This window comes from Doryrhamphus excisus, chromosome 9 (genome assembly GCF_030265055.1).
Source record: "Doryrhamphus excisus isolate RoL2022-K1 chromosome 9, RoL_Dexc_1.0, whole genome shotgun sequence".
Classification (NCBI taxonomy): domain Eukaryota; kingdom Metazoa; phylum Chordata; class Actinopteri; order Syngnathiformes; family Syngnathidae; genus Doryrhamphus; species Doryrhamphus excisus.
The window spans coordinates 12,933,488-12,950,410 of record NC_080474.1 but is presented as its reverse complement, the minus strand read 5'-3'; the positions used below and the strand labels follow the sequence as shown (position 1 = coordinate 12,950,410).

Below are 16,923 nucleotides of genomic sequence, written 5' to 3'. Positions count from 1 at the left end.
AGCATTTATGTATTAACACCTCTCTTTTTACAAGCCAGCGATATAATACAACAACAAGCTTATCAATTATATAAAATAAAAATGACTCTTTGTGAAAACTGGTTTATTTTTGATATAAACGTTGTCTACAATATATATAAAATGAGTGCGATTTCGTTATTCAGAGTTCAGGGCGTGCCGGCTAAGTACCCGGATGTGATAGGCCATGTGCACTTCCATCTGGACAGTCTTCACCTCCAGTCGTTTTTGCACCTCGTCTTACCCGACGTGCCTCCTCTTGTCGCCGCTTCAAACTCTACACATCACAAGTAAGTGGATACATCTTATGAAGTCTGTAGTGCCAATGTCCTTGATTATGAAAAAGATATATGCTAAATAGTTAAGAATGTGGCGTAATGTTCATACCTCCGAGCTAGCTTAACTCGCTTCTTGCTTTGCTTATCTGCAAATCCACACTTAATAAAGTATATGTATGTATGTACCCTTAAAATACTTTTTTGACAGTGTCCTTACTGTCTCAGAATGAAACCTACTTAAATTGTCTAGCGACATGTGAGCATCATGTGCTGGCAGGGTGGTTTTAAATAAATGTCTTAATTCTTCCAGTTGGGGGTAGTTCTACAAGAAGGTAATAATGGTCGCCCATCAGGGTAGTAAAGATGGGGGTTCAGTCCATTGTGTGTACATGACCTTGTCAGACATGACCCCTACAGAAAACACGTGTGGGCTGGTTAGCTATGTAATATTTAGCCTCACATGTTCACCAGTCTGCTCATCCTCTGTCATTCTTAAAAAGACAGCAGGGGTTCACTAAACAAAGGGTTGCTTCAAAGCCTATGGGGTCCCTTTAATTTCCTAGCTTTTCGGGTCCCTAAGGGACAAAACGGTCTACTCACTAAAACTGCTATAAAAACATAACAGATGAATATTTTTACTACTTTTTTTTTTTGCTTGGATCTCACAATTGTTCTAGTAAAAAAAAATACATAGCAGGTATTTTTATTTTAGCCCTCTAAATGCCTATTTTATTCAATGATGTCACTATTTTTGCTTTGAAAAATGAGTATGTTTTAAACAAAAAATTAGTTATTTTCCATATAATAAAAGTGGGTGGGGTTCTATGTCAAAGATTAGGCTTGACCATACATACGATTAGTAGTAAAATTTGTTTTGATGCTTTATTCTTTTTTTCCTGGGTCAGATTTCAAATTTCCTATCCTTTTGGATCCCTAGAGGACAAGAAAAGTCCCATTCACTTCAATTACAAAAAAATTTGCGGGTCGATAATTGTGCTACTATCGACTGACATTTGATTTGATAATTTCAACCTTTTTTTTCCCGGAAAAAACAATTATCATTAAAATTATCATTGAACAATCATTGTCTTGTCATCGTTGTCACGTCACGTTCGAGCCACTAGATGGTTCTCAAGTGTAGTGTACTTGTATGAGGCATACCATATTGGCTACAAATCAAGGCACATCGCCATGTCACACACACAGTTCCTACTCCTGGTGTCAAAAGAACTACACACGCACACACGCAAAAACACAATAGGGGGATAAAAACAGACTATACACTACCAATGTAGAATAGGAATGCAACAATTATTCGGATAATTTGAATATTTCTTACAAAAAATGGTCAACTTTTTTGAGGAATCGCTTGCGTCACCCACGCTCAGTGTCGGGTGGAAGGCTGTGCTGTGCATTCACACTGGAACTGTAGCATTTGGCTTACAAACTATCGCCTTTGTGCCTTCATTCATGGTTGCGTCTGCTAGCTAAATGCTAGCACTCGGGTAGCCCCGCTACTGGTACAAAGAGGCTTAATAACTGAGAAGATGCTGTTCCGTGTTCATTTCTTATAGGACCAATGCACTCAGAAACATACAGAGTGAACCCTCTTGTCATCCAGCACAGAGAGACTAACAAATGGTGCAGACGCGCATCCACTTATGTCACTTTATCCAGGGCTCATCATCCTGTTTTTCTTTATTGTTCAATGAATGTACATTATCGTGACAGGCCTAATAAAACAGTAGAAATATGCATGTTCAAATTTCAGGGTTTCATTTTGTTTAAAGTTGGTCCAATTTGTCATATTTACTGTTTAGAATGAGTTTGGGCAATTGTAGGTGATAAGTGTTTGCTATTGGACTATGTGACTGTGGTGAGTTCCAGTGAGGGGCAGGGCTTAATGGCACAATGGTTCATGACTACCAGAATGGCAATGAAACATTTGCAATAAGTCATTATCACCAAGCAAATGACTTGGTGTGGTCTTATATTTTTTTTTGTGCAGTCGGGACAGAGGAGACGGTGAGGAGCTTGCAGCTCCACTTGGTGCTCAGTAATGATGGAAAATTATGTGTGCATGCTTTCCACAAAGTACACTATCCTAGAGTTGTCGGTAGTTGCATTTTTTATAGTTGTGATTACTTTATATTTATAGTAGACCACTGTCAGTAAATGAAAGTATGACAAAGCTAGAAAATGCATGTTTTATTTTGTCCAATTAAGATGCGTTAAAGTGTGCTTGTAAGGGAAGTTAATTGGAGTTTTTGTTAACTAATATCTAATTTAGTTTTTTTCTGAGCAAAATTTGTGACATCAATTAATCACATGGGCTTTTAGAGGTTTAAAATACAATATATGTTTTTTTAAATAAGAAAGTTTAAGAGATGATAGATTTTAAAAAAGTAGAAAAAATATTTGTTTTGTTTTTATAGCAGTTTTTTGCCCTCTAGGGACCCGAAAGGGTGGGACACCTGGGCGCCTGGCGGACTTACACATTTGAGATTTTTATGATTTATTTTTAAGTCATGCTGTATGGAGTAACGAAGTTATTAGCAAAAACCAAGCAAAAATTTACCTGCAAGGACAAAAAACGTCCTTAGGGGCTCCAGAGGGTTAAATATTTACCAAAGGGGTGGGGGGGGAAAAAGTTTTTTTAGTTTTTTTTTTTAATGCCTTTGGGGCAGTAATGGAGATAGTTGGAAACTAAATATGAAAGGAATGATCAGGTTGCAACTTCCCAAAAAATGCTCCCCCTGCCACACAAACTCACACACACAACATATGATTGTCTTGATAGTTGACGCTGTTGAAGTTGTGTATAAGAAAACAAAATGATACACTGGCTTGCTTCTTCTCCAAACAGTCCAGCGTAGTTTGTAGTGCATGTCCTCCTCACCAGAAAATAGCATTTCGGTGAAGAATTAAACAACACTCAATGAACTGTAAAAGGATCAAGACTGCATGAGAGGCAATGCTGTAGAATTCCATAACTAGAAGCTGAACTAGGCCAATTGTATCACACCAAATGTCCTCCTCTATCTTTGGCTACTTTGATCCATACTCAAGTTTGGCGCACTTCCCCTCCCTTGCAATGATTGGAAGAGGTTGGGCAGTTATTTAATGACTGCAGTTAAATCGCTCCTTGCAAGGTTTTAATAACCAACTTCCTACAATTAATACATTGGAAGACGCAAAATGTTCCTAAAGTCAAAAGCCATGGTGCACACACTCGTATATGTTTTTTTATTGAATTAATTTGATCGCTCTTCTAGTAAGACAGCCACCATCTTGCACAATAGGAATAATCAGAATAGTTCAACATGGGATTATCCCTTTTAAAGTGGAATTCCACCAATCCATACAACTTTGCAGTGTCTTATACCACCAGTGGAGTTTAATTTGTAACCCACCTGTCTTTGTGTGGTGGGGGGTGGGAGACAAATGCTTCGTTTGGTTGTACTTTGCTCCGGTTGTGACACTCTTGTCATCTTGTCCCCCCCCACAGACATGTTTCGTCTACCCACAGTCATGAAGCAGGTGAGGCCAGTGTGCAGGAGGCTGGCTCCTCACCTAACGCGCTGCTACGCCAAAGATGTCAAGTTCGGAGCTGACGCACGTGCCCTCATGCTGCAGGGTGTCGACCTGCTGGCCGATACTGTTGCTGTCACCATGGGCCCAAAGGTACCCCATTAAAGGTCCAATAGTCTGATTCAGGAGACAGAAAAAAAAACCGCAAATGGTCTGTTCCAAGGTCAAGCACAGTTTTTACATACTCACTATTGATGATTTTACATGGCAGTATGGTGACATCTAGTTACTATCCAACGGATTCTGTTTGCTATTTGGACCTCACTCATGCATCAACGTCTGTCCCAGGGCCGTACGGTCATCATCGAGCAGAGCTGGGGAAGCCCTAAGGTCACCAAGGACGGCGTGACGGTGGCCAAGAGCATCGACCTGAAAGACAAATACAAGAACATTGGCGCCAAGCTGGTGCAGGATGTGGCTAACAACACCAACGAGGAGGCAGGCGATGGCACCACCACCGCCACTGTGCTGGCCCGCGCCATCGCCAAGGAGGGCTTTGACACCATCAGCAAGGGTGCCAACCCCGTGGAGATCCGCCGCGGTGTCATGATGGCTGTGGAGAATGTCATAAACGAGCTGAAGCGGCTCTCCAAGCCCGTCACAACGCCGGAGGAGATTGCTCAGGTCAGCATTCGCAAATGACAACTATTGGGAAACGCCTATTTGTTCGAAGATAAAACAATAATTGTGTTTTTAGGTTGCCACCATCTCTGCTAATGGCGACACAGAGATTGGAAACATCATATCCAATGCCATGAAGAAAGTCGGCCGCAAAGGAGTCATCACTGTCAAGGTGAGTGACATCAGTGGCATTTGACTACATGCCAAGATGATGATACATATATGTATTTTTATTGTGACACAAGTGTACAGAACACTGTGTTTTGAACAACCCGCTCCTGCGGCTTAACCACTGTTAAGCCGCGGGAGCTACAGTATTTGCTTTTAGATACCGAACACCTGGCAACTATAGAAGACTGCGTTTTATTCTGATGGTTCTTGTATTACTCTTCCAGGATGGCAAAACTCTTCATGATGAGCTGGAGGTCATTGAGGGTATGAAGTTCGACCGTGGTTACATCTCCCCATACTTCATCAACACTGCCAAGGGTAAGAAATCCTCACTCCAGCCAAACGTAATCAGAAAACTACTTCCTGTGTAGCTAACATTTAAATGTACTATTCCTCATCCAGGTCAGAAATGTGAGTTCCAGGATGCCTACCTCCTGCTGAGCGAGAAGAAGATCTCCAGTGTGCAGAGCATTGTTCCCGCCCTGGAGATTGCCAACCAGCACCGCAAGCCTCTGGTCATCGTGGCCGAGGATGTTGATGGAGAGGCCCTCAGCACCTTGGTTCTCAACAGGTTTGGTGACAAGTTGTCAACTGACTACACCGTTCACGTGCTATTCATTCTCCTGATAATGAGAAACATAGTGAAAGTCAACACAAGACGTGTCGTGTATCAGGTCACACATGCGGAAGTGCCAGATAGGCAGACACGTGATTCAGGTGCATGCTTATCAAGATAAAGCCCAGTGAAACAACATTTCTATAGTTTCAAAATAGTTTTCAAACCAATTGTGGTCTAAATAAGCTATATATGTATCTACAGTACATAGCATGTATCCGTTCATACAATATATTAACGTAAAAAAAAACCTCATGACGTTGTGGCGTACCACCACCATTAGGTCTGCTAAACTTAACCCAGCTAACCCAGGAATATGACTTTTTGACGACTGTTTCAACATGTTCAGTTAGGGAGGGAGGTGCGCTATTTGAATGAGCGATCTGCTTGGGAAACATTTCCCTACACAAACATTTATCTTCTGATGCATTCACAAGAGAAATGTTCAGGACAGTAGCGCTATCTAGTGTTTTAAACTAGGAAGTACAATACAATGAAGTACACATGTGCTTGCCATTATCCCTTACTGCAGTGATTTTCAACAACAAGAACACACAACCAGGGTTCAATTCCACCCTTGGCCATCTCTGTGTGGAGTTTGCATGTTCTCCCCGTGCATGCGTGGGTTTTCTCCGGGTACTCCGGTTTCCTCCCACATTCCAAAAACATGCTAGGTTAATTGGCGACTCCAAATTGTCTATAGGTATGAATGTGAGTGTGAATGGTTGTTTGTCTATATGTGCCCTGTGATTGGCTGGCGACCAGTCGAGGGTGTACCCCGCCTCTCGCCCGCAGACAGCTGGAATAGGCTAGAAAATGAATGAATGTATACTTTTAGACTTTGACAGTGGCCTTAGTGTGGACACCCCGCATTAAGGTGTGTATTTAACTGTGCAGGCTCAAGGTGGGGCTGCAGGTGGTAGCTGTCAAAGCGCCAGGCTTTGGAGACAACAGGAAGAACCAGCTGAAGGATATGGCCATCGCCACCGGAGGCACTGTAGGTCCACTTTCTTTTTGTTAGACATTGAACATGAGATGAGTATAGCTATGTCTGTGTGTTTGTACCTCAGGTGTTTGGAGACGAGGCCCTTGGTCTGGCCCTGGAAGACATCCAGGCTCATGACTTTGGTAAAGTGGGTGAGGTGCAGATCACCAAAGACGACACCCTTCTGCTGAAGGGAGGCGGCAAGCCGGCCGACCTTGAGAGGCGGGCGGCGGAGATTGTGGAGCAGTTGGAGAGCACCACCAGCGACTACGAAAAGGAGAAGCTCAACGAGCGTCTTGCCAAGCTTTCTGACGGAGTGGCCGTGCTCAAGGTGTGTGTGTGTGTCTGTTCGATGGAAAAGACTCCCATGATTGCACAAACACTGCAATAAATTTTGATTCTTCTCTCAGGTGGGAGGGACGAGCGATGTGGAGGTGAATGAAAAGAAGGACCGTGTGACAGACGCCCTGAATGCCACACGGGCTGCTGTGGAGGAAGGCATTGTGCCAGGCGGCGGCTGCGCTCTGCTGCGCTGTATCCCATCCTTGGACAGCCTCAAAACCGCCAATGCTGACCAGAAAATTGGTTAGTACATCGTGGTTTTGTTTTTTCTTTTAACATTTGCTACAACGTTTAAGTAAAAAATGGACCAGAGAGGCAGAGGAATGAGGTTCAGAGATTAAAAAAAATAAATTATGATAATTTAAATGTACAAGCCAACTACTGGTCATTTCAATTAGAAGTACATACAATGGAACCGTTTGTTAGCATCAATTCGTTCAACAAGGTGTACCTGAACTCTATCTGAACTTATTTTTCCCATTAGAATTAATCTGTTAGAGAAAGTCAAAAATGTTAAAACAAAACATGTCTTTAAAACGGAAGGGACAAATGAACATCTTAAGGTTACTTTCACCTTCATTGAAGACGTGATTCTGTGAATGTTACCAAAGACACGAGGTGGCGGTGAGCTAAAATGTCACCATCTTAGTTTTCTCATTACCAAACATTCCCGTTTTGATGTTATTCTCTTCCCATTTAGGCAGAAAACTAGTATGTAAATGCATAATAGGCCGAAACAGCACTCATTTCTTTTTGGGAAAAAAAAGAGTTGGATGTTTCAACCGTGATGTAGTGAGGGACGATTGTTTTGGCGCCACATGCCCATTCTTCCACACAAGTGCTTCCCCTGATGGTTACCAAGTAGTAACATCATAACTTCTCCAGGACACAATCTTTTAGTTTTTAAAATCTTAGTTACATTTTTGTTGTTTTTTTCTCAGGCGTTGACATTATCAGGCGGGCTCTCCGCATCCCCGCAATGACAATTGCCAAGAACGCTGGCGTGGAGGGCTCACTGGTGGTGGAGAAGATCCTGCAGGGCCCTACCGAGGTCGGCTACGACGCCATGCAGGGCGAGTACGTTAACATGGTGGAGAAGGGCATCATCGACCCCACCAAGGTACAACTTCACCTGCTTTCCCAAGCTATTATAACACAGTGGAAATCTGTCAACACTAGAAGATCCTGACGGGGTACTCTTCACAGGTGGTGAGGACGGCACTGCTGGACGCTGCGGGTGTAGCCTCCCTGCTGTCCACCGCTGAGGCTGTGGTCACGGAGATCCCGAAGGAGGAGAAGGAGATGCCTGGAGGAGGCATGGGTGGCATGGGCGGTATGGGCGGCATGGGTGGTGGTATGGGTTTTTAAAAGCTTGCAGTCCTCCCTCCACGACTGTACAGACTAAAAGGTCGGAATGGTGCCTCCAAGACTCCTCTGCACCAATTTTCCACCAAACTTTGGCCCCCCCAAAACTCACTGACCAACCGCCAGGATGTCTGATTCTTCTCCAGAGGAGCCTGTGTCACCTTGCCATGCATCTGAGACCTTCTCAGCACAAATGTATGTCAAAGTTAACCTTACCATTTTTTCCCCTGCAGGAATGCCAGGTGAACGTTTACAGGGACTGCACCCTCTGGGTTGTTCTAACAATTAAGACCATGTGACTTGCATTCCCACAATTTCTCAAAGTCATGTCCGGGGACCTCATAATGTAAGAAGACAACCATCAGGCATTTTTGCTAAAATCCCTTGACTACTTCCTGCAGTGGAAAAACTGACTCGGCATCTTGTGAAGCTCATCTTGTAAAGACATAACACTGAAGAAGATGGAGCATGTGACGTGAAGCTAGGAATGTCGCTGTCGTATGTCGTTACTTAATTTTGTTTTGTTTTTTATATGTGTGTGAATCATGTTTTTTTTTCCCTGATGCAGGCGAAGGCTTATTTGATTTAATTAAAACAATTTTTCAAATTATTTTTTGTGGTCTGTATGTTGAATGCAGAGTGCCTACAATGTAGAACAGATGAGGACTGTCTAAAAACAAAATATGTAGAATGTTCTACACCGCATTTAAAAAAGTAGCTGTTTTCCAATACTTTATTCCCTCGAAACTAACATAGCAGTGATTGTTCCATTTGTTTTGTACAATGTAGACAGATTAGTGGTGATTTTTCAGTTAAATAAATTTGAATGTGTTACCCTCTTGGGTTGTCAGTCTTTTTGCTAATTTGTCCAGACCTTTTAAAGGTGTCACCTTCAAGGACAGTGTAACTACTGGTAGTTTATTCTTACTGCTCACATGATGAGCCTATTTCTGTCCCGTCTTGGTGGGGTGGGGGCTGCAACTGATAGAACTACACCAATGTTTTTTTAAAAAAAAAACTTTATACATCATGCTGTCAGTACATCATTTTTCTTAAATCAGTCAACACACACCAAATCCCTTTCTCAAACAAAAATACATTTTTAAGCAGCTCATTGTGATATTTACACAATAAATATGTGAGCGCGGTTTTCTTAAAAGTAACGATAAATATGCGAGTGGGGGGAGGGGGTACAGTTGGAATTGTGCTGGCCTCGCTGAAACCACATCCTAATGGGGTACCAACAGTGGGTACTAGTTTAAAAACAAAGTTTCTTATATTGCACACTTGCGAAACAACAAAGGCTAATTATGATACAGAGATCCAACTCGTGTGTGTGTGCGGCATTTACCGTAGCTAATATAGTGTGGTGAAGTAGAAATAAAATAAAGGCAGGTGTTCCCCCAAAAACATGACTCAAGAAGCATATTGCTATTATTAGTACCACTGAAAGAAGCATTATAACAAACTACTGTGACATAGTGGGTGGTCTTCTCTGTTTTAACAAAAGCTTTGTTGGCCTGAGCATGACCTTTGAACTCCATTGAGAGAGGCTTGTAACATGATTCTGTCCAATTTTTCAAGCAGGCATAGCGGAAAAACAAAAATCTGCATTCACAGTGAGCCACTTCATTACTAAAAATAATCCTGCATGAAAAAGGCACGCTGCTAATCTCATTTGGAAGACATGTTTTTGACCTTTTTTTTTAAAAACGTATATGCAATGCTACGTGTGGTGAACCTCGTGGAACATGAGCTCGCGGGGGATGGGCGTCTCTGCACCGTGGATCTTGGAGGCCCGGCGCTCGAAGGCCGACACCATCTGCTTGACCACCTCGTCGAAGAAGACGTGAGCGAGCTGCGAGTGGATGAGCGAACGGAACTCAAAGGATATCTGAAAAAGGAAAATTCACATTGTTTTAAAAACACAAATTAAAAGAAAAAGGACATCTATATACTGTAATACCTATTATCATATAAGCAAATTCTTGTACTTCTTGATTTGTAGTGCATTACTCAGCAAATTAGCATATTTTGACCAACACTGGATTTGTTGATGTATCAAAGTTATCACCTCCATTCTTACATTTTCCTTGAAGGCACATTTGTGTACTCACAGCAAAGTCCACAGTGCAGGTCCGAGGGTATCCTGGCAGGCCAGGGCTAAAACGCCAAACGGTCTCCAGGTGGTTGAACAGCTTGCCATCTGAGCAGGACGCCTGTTGGACCACAAATAATTCTATCACAACTGCCAAAAACAAACCTAAAGAGTTGGGGTGTAACGATTCATCCACTACATCCATGTATCAAATTATTGTCCAATGAGCCAATTACATCGATCTGCGTTTAAAAAGTTGTCATTCCGGACGACATATGTCTATCAACAATGTTTAAAAGGTAATCAGTCGATTGCATCAATACTAGGAAATAAAGCATTTGATGGCAGGCTTTATATCAATGTGTTGTTCTAGCACTTTTAATGACAAAGATATTAAACATTACTTGTGTTGAGTTGATTATTAAGTTGATTATTCATGCCTGCTGAGGGGGTCGAATGGATGAGGTCATGTAAAGGTAGTATCCAGTATCCAGGTATTGATTTCACAGTCACACTAGTTGAATTTTTGGCTAAAAAGTTATTGAATCATTTCGGATCACTTCATTCTAAATGAAGTGAATCGTCCTTGAATCGTATCAGCAACCACAAATTTTGATAGGAATCTAATCCTTATTTTAAAAAAAAACAACTAAACAGTAAGATATAAACTGCACCTTGACCAAGTGGGGGCGCACTGTGGTGACAAGCGAGGTATAGTTCTCCACCACAGGAGGGAAGCCCACTGTCAGCTTGGCCTTGCAGAACCCGGTTCGCTTGAAGATCACGTCGGACTTCTTGCACCAGGGAACAAAGAGGCGGTAGTCCTCCACACCTGCCACCACTTCATAAATCTCCTGCATTGAATACCTGATGTACAAAAATGGTAACAACAAAGGAGAGAAAATGTAAACATTAGAGATGAAACAATACATGCATCTGTATCGAACCATTTGATACAGGGGTCACGCTTCAGTACGCATGTGTATCGCACAATATATAACCCCGCGGTACATTTCCAGTCGCCACCTTGGCGCAGCCAGGTCATCCATCGTCTGGCGAGTCTAAATTCTTTGCTTGTGCTAAAGTGATTCAAACTACTGCCTCGATTCCATTGCTGTTTGTGCTAGTAACCACAAACTGAGTGGTTAGCAAGCAGGAGACCCGGAAAGGATTCCCCTCGCAGGCATATCTGCGTGGGTTTTCTCCGGGTACTCCGGCTTCCTCCCACAGTCCAAAAACATGCTAGGTTAATTGATGACTCCAAATTGTCCATAGGTATGAATGTGAGTGTGAATGGTTGTTTGGATTGGCTGGCGACCAGTCCAGTGTGTACCCCGCCTGCCGCCCGAAGACAGCTGGGATAGGCTCCAGCATGCCCTTCGACCCTTGTGAGGATAAGCGGTACAAAAATGGATGGATATTATCTCATTGTGCAGCCTTGTGAATGGTGCCTTTCAAAATCAAGCTAACAGGTAAACAAATATGGTCGGCGTCGCCATATTGTTAAAAATATAGAAATTTATATTTAAAATTATAGAAGTTTATATCACAGCCAAACATGTTGCTAACAGACATAGAGTTAAGATAACATACTTTTTTGGCATCTGTCCAAGTGGCAATGTAGTTTTGAATTGGGTTTTCGACCCTTTTGAGTTGAATGAAATTGTTGCGAAATAAGATTGAAACGTTGATAATTATGCCTGAATTTTTATTGAATTATATTGATACTTGAAGTGCACTTACAAACTGAAATGAAAATGCATTATCTTGGTCAAAGTGACTTATTTTGAATACATTCATATTCACATTCATTTTGGTGGTATATGGTGCTAAATGTGAGCAGGAGAACTGTACTTTTAAGGTGAGGAAAATGTTGGCAATTTATTTTTGTATTGGAAAAAATATCGAACCGTAACACAAAGGTATTAAACTGAGAGTTTTGTGTATCATTGCACCCCTAATAAACATACATTATATACGGTAATCTAAACAGTCAACTTATGTAAGAGCGTCCACTGCAGTTGGCGGCCGATGGGTGTAGTTATGCAAGCAGATTTGTAAAGAAGACTGTCTCTGCGGAACACTGTGGTCACTCAATGCGTCGTCACTCACGACACGCACCTCAAACAGCATGCATGGACTGAATTTTAAAGGCTGTGGCACGCCTTCACCCTATTCAAAGATATTTTTATCCTTATTATGTAACAGCAGCAAGTGCTGCACAGTACTGTTGCTTTCCATAAATGACTTCACAAACCTGTTTGGAAAATAAAAAATTATCTTTACCAAAATGTTGCTATCTGTGATATCAACCGAAGAGGGACTTTTAAGTAATAATAATTATAAGTTGGTCAAAGGTTTGTCAACATACACATTGACATCATCAATGATGAACATGATTTTTTGACATCAAGTTGTACGATCGGCGGTCGAGTGGTTGCACGCAGGCCAGACAGCTAGGAGACTTGAGTTCGATTCCACTTCATCTCTGTGTAGAGTTTGAATGTTCTTCCCGTGCATGCGTGGGTTTTCTCCGGGTACTCCGGTTTCCTCCCACATTCCAAAAACATGCTAGGTTAATTGGCGACTCCAAATTGTCCATAGGTATGAATGTGAGTGTGAATGGTTGTTTGTCTATATGTGCCCTGTGATTGGCTGGGATAGGCTCCAGCATGCCCTCGACTCTAGTGAGCATAAGCCGTAGAAAATGAATGAATGAATGAAAAGTTGTACGACAACCTCACCAGCAGTGTAGTGCATCAAGGGTGACTAAACTATCCCTTTAAGATGCACACACAACAAAATTTCAATTAGATATATGACCTGTATGTATTTGGGTAGTATATAAATAAATAAACAACTCAATAATCATTAACAAATGGACCCTTGTTACTGTATATTATCAGATATTACCAGTTGGATAAAAAACTAAATGCACCTCTTAAGTGAACCCAAACATGAATCACATACCCGATGATGCGTCTCTCGGAGTACTCCCTCCTCTTGGACAAGGAATCAGCAAGATTGAAGAAAGCACGAATGGGCAGGACAACACCGCGGCCCATGGGCATGGCAGCACCAAGCAGAGGGGGTACGCGGTTCATCAGGATCCCACATGACGACAAGTATCTGGAGGACACAAAACATATTTGTGTGTGGTGAATGTTTCAAACGTCACCTTGGCCCAGTGCTACTGTGACATAACGCAGGTAAACCGAGACAGTGACGGTGCCCTAAATTTCCAACATGCCTTTCCGGATTTAGGGATGGGCATTCAAGGAAAACCGTGTGACAGAGGAGAACGTTCATTATCACTCTGTCACTTTTAATTGGACATGGCACAAAGCAAGTTTTTTTCCACGTGGAGATCTTTATATTACAACAATCCTCCATTAATTAAACGCAGATTTAAAAAAAGAGAAGAAGCAGCACCCCAGGCTCAGAGATAAACCTCTTGAACAAAATAAAGTACACACTACTGATACTACAGATTGCTAAATGTGAATAATAATAATAATAATAATACATTTTATTTGTATAACGCTTTTCAAAATACTCAAAAGACAAAGACACACAGAAGAATGGAGTTGAATAAAGCAAGTAAACAGAGTAGAAGACACACCAAAATACGACATTAATTAGTTAATACACAGTTAAAACATGAGTAAAAGCAGATCGGGGCACAGCAGTCAGACATAAAAAGTTAGACATTAAAAACAGATTTAAAGAGGTGGGTTTTTAGTTGTTTTGTGAACATGTGAAAGCAGTCCAATGACAGTTTGGTACCAAAGTTGTAGGAGTACTGACATATTGACACTCTAACTTCTTTCACACAGAGATCCTGCAAAGTATGGCTTATCGGAGTCGTAACGGGAGATCCGGCATGTAACCAACTGTGACTTTCACACACAACGCGGCAAAATGTAAATTTTAAATCTCAACATGTTATACAGCATATCTGACTTACTGTTACTGCTCTGATACTATCCAAAGCAAACAAACCCTTATACATGCAATATGAACTGAGCTTTAGACTGCGTGGGAACCGAACTGAATTCACTGTCCTATATTGTTGTAAGTATATATGACATTTCAACATTAACAGTACATCGCATCTTCCTTGTTTGTGTTGAATTTAAATTCCTTTCACAGTGGGTTTAGGCGGCAAAACTGGTTGAGCTCAGAACAATGCGTGGCATAGGTGGAGACAACTCATTTAGTCAGACATTGTCTAGACAGGTTACATGGAAGCCCTCATTCAACAACGCATGTGTCAGTTCTGCGGACGACAAAATAGGACAAGGTCAAGGCTGCTGACGTTACCGGAGTGTTGAAGACGTAAATTAAAATACCTAACCTTTCACTGCGTGCCCGCCTGCATACTTTGTTTGGCTGGGTTGGAGGGGGCAGGTTAATTATTAGGGAAGACCACATAATGACACAGTCGCCCTCCAAAGACTACTTAGTTCATCATTACCATCAATGTGTTGTGTCTAGGTGAATTTTTATTGGGTTGGGATTGTTCAAGATGACTGAAGAAAACAACGACAACACAAAGACTGGTTGACGTGTCATCAAGAGTAACCCCAATGTCATCAATTCAAATATGCAAAAGTTGTGCTGTGCTGATCGGAAAGACAGAATTGTTCTTCTTATCACCACCCTCGTGGACACAGGAAGCCTGATCCTGAGTGCCTGAAATGCGATATGCTTGACATGTGACTGACTCCTGGTGGTCAATGCCAGTGCAAACTCAAAATAGAAGAACAGAACCCACCCAACACAAGTCAAATTAACACATAATAGAACAACGCCAATATAAAACAATTTAACTCTTCATTATTATTCTTTTATTACTTTGATTTTATTCTATTATTCATTGTGAGGACTGTGAAATGTATTCCATCCGCGCTCACACCTGTCGGTAAGCCTGAATAATTTGCATACTGCAAAAACCTTTTGCCTAGTTCAAAGAAAGACATCCCCTGCCACTCAAAAAAAGTAGAGTAGATCCTGATGTTCAATGTGTTCAACATTTTAAGTAACATACAAGTATAAAAATAGGTCAGTCCAGCAATTTGTAAACTACAATAGCACAAAGGGAAAAAGACAAATGAGAATGTCAGAGGTATTGGATACCGCCTGCTTGTGACGGTACCGTAATTCTATAAGATGACTATAAGATGCTACTTTTTTCACATGCTTAGACCCCTGCTTGAAAAATGATGTGGCCCATTCTCATGTCCCTGGGTAGTTCCAGTTTTGGTTATGTAAACAACTGTTTATATTGAAGTCCATCCTATAGATTTTCTATGCCGCTTGTCCTAACAAGGGTCACAGGGTATGCTGGAGCCTATCCCAGCTGACTTTTGAGCGAGAGGCAGGATACACCCAAGACTAGTGTGTATGTCGACATGAGTTGTAAAATATTTCAAAAATTGTTATAGCAGGGCAATTTAGCATTAATGTAGTATAGTGCAGTTACTGTTTTACATTCAAAAGCAATTGAATATTATGCTGGATACTATTGCTAATGTTAAGAAACACTACTTGTAAATCCCAAAGGGAAAAAACTATGCACAGGTTGATACATTACGGCATATCATAGCAACCACATCATTATAAATATACTCAAGGTATAGGCTCAAGGTTGTTTAGAGCATAATGTACTGTGTTCTGTTCAATAGCAAACCACTGATTTTCTGTCCACATCTCGCCTCCACTATTTCTGATACAAGATCGCTAACTTGGAATCAATTTAAAAATTAGTAAACAAAACAGAAAATGGCGTTCTCTGACAAAATACACTGCTTGCGTTATCGCTCAAAAATGCGTAGTTACTAAGTTAGTATACTGAGCGAATGCTAATTGTTTAAACGAGGTTTCACACGCTAGCAGGAATGAGATTCGCCTTCATTCCTGAAAAATACTGAATTTGTTGGTCGTTTAAATAATTGTAACAACTAGTTTAAACCGGATGTTGTTGGCCACTCCGATGAAAATCCGAGACAGTCGCTGTAGTTTTGCCACTACTGAGATATATATATACCTGACGTTGTTCCTGGAGTGAACGTCCCGGCTTGATGCGGACGGCAAGCGCTTCACACACTCTGCGACATTTCTCAAGCTCCGAGGACCTCTCGCCATCTTCTCGTCTGTCACTAGTTTCTTCTCTTTACACTAATATGACAGACACACTGGTTGACTCCGCCCATACCCACATACCGGCACCTTATTGGTCAACTGGGTGCCATTTGAGGGATTCTAATTGGTCGCTTACAAGTCATCAAGAATAGTTATACACGCAGTACACAGTCACGGGATCTGAACACAAGTTAGTGGACTTTAACCATTTTTACCCAATTTGTCACACTTGTCGTTCAAAGACGAATGATACGGTATACATCGTATTATACTTTTTTACTGGGAGACGACCTGATAACCTTTTTATTCAGTGTCATACAAATTAAATAGGATTTGCTGAAACGATCACTTGTATTCATTTTACATGTGCTACGGGATGTCTGTTTGAAAGAGGCTAATTATACTTTCATAATGAAATAAATGCACAGTTGTGTATCTTATTTTTGTCACACAAGCCGTTATCCACATTTAATTTGTGTTCATTTTAAGAAGCAGGCTGGAGCGAGTGAGCCAGCTCAAAACAAGTGGCCTAGATTGCAGACGGTTCAAGTTGCCTACAAACACTAAATATTTCACAACACTTTTTCGCTCAAATGATTACAAAATTTGTACAATTTACCCAAATATTTTGATTGTAATTTGGAATTTAGATTTTTTAAAACGTGTTTGTACTAAGACATTGACTGTAATGTTG

General features: G+C 41.4%; 2 protein-coding genes across 2 annotated transcripts; one reads left to right on the top strand and one right to left on the bottom strand.

Moving 5' to 3' along the window:
• Nucleotides 1-148: 148 nt before the first annotated feature.
• Nucleotides 149-8,826, top strand: hspd1 (heat shock 60 protein 1). The gene is made up of 11 exons (XM_058081731.1): nucleotides 149-308; nucleotides 3,805-3,980; nucleotides 4,176-4,511; nucleotides 4,585-4,680; nucleotides 4,904-4,997; nucleotides 5,082-5,250; nucleotides 6,193-6,292; nucleotides 6,366-6,611; nucleotides 6,691-6,865; nucleotides 7,564-7,742; nucleotides 7,829-8,826. The coding sequence occupies exons 1-11, from the start codon at nucleotides 206-208 to the stop codon at nucleotides 7,988-7,990; spliced, it is 1,836 nt and encodes a 611-aa protein (XP_057937714.1). The 5' UTR covers nucleotides 149-205; the 3' UTR covers nucleotides 7,991-8,826.
• On the bottom strand, nucleotides 8,753-16,250 carry coq10b (coenzyme Q10B). Its single transcript, XM_058081732.1, has 5 exons — nucleotides 16,135-16,250; nucleotides 13,056-13,214; nucleotides 10,760-10,952; nucleotides 10,105-10,206; nucleotides 8,753-9,881 (listed from the first exon to the last, which is right to left on the bottom strand). Exons 1-5 carry the CDS (start codon nucleotides 16,230-16,232, stop codon nucleotides 9,714-9,716), a joined length of 720 nt encoding a protein of 239 aa, XP_057937715.1. The 5' UTR covers nucleotides 16,233-16,250; the 3' UTR covers nucleotides 8,753-9,713.
• Between the last annotated feature and the right edge of the window lie 673 nt (nucleotides 16,251-16,923).

Excerpts from the sequence above, each read along its gene's own strand:
- coq10b (XM_058081732.1), bottom strand. The coding sequence starts at position 16,232 with ATGGCGAGAGGTCCTCGGAGCTTGAGAAATGTCGCAGAGTGTGTGAAG. Across the intron at positions 13,215-16,134 it reads CACTCCAGGAACAACGTCAG|ATACTTGTCGTCATGTGGGA; the intron begins GTATATATATAT and ends TGTGTCCTCCAG. Across the intron at positions 9,882-10,104 it reads CCTGCACTGTGGACTTTGCT|ATATCCTTTGAGTTCCGTTC; the intron begins GTGAGTACACAA and ends TTCCTTTTTCAG.
- hspd1 (XM_058081731.1), top strand. The coding sequence starts at position 206 with ATGTGCACTTCCATCTGGACAGTCTTCACCTCCAGTCGTTTTTGCACC. Across the intron at positions 5,251-6,192 it reads AGCACCTTGGTTCTCAACAG|GCTCAAGGTGGGGCTGCAGG; the intron begins GTTTGGTGACAA and ends TTAACTGTGCAG. Across the intron at positions 6,612-6,690 it reads ACGGAGTGGCCGTGCTCAAG|GTGGGAGGGACGAGCGATGT; the intron begins GTGTGTGTGTGT and ends TTCTTCTCTCAG.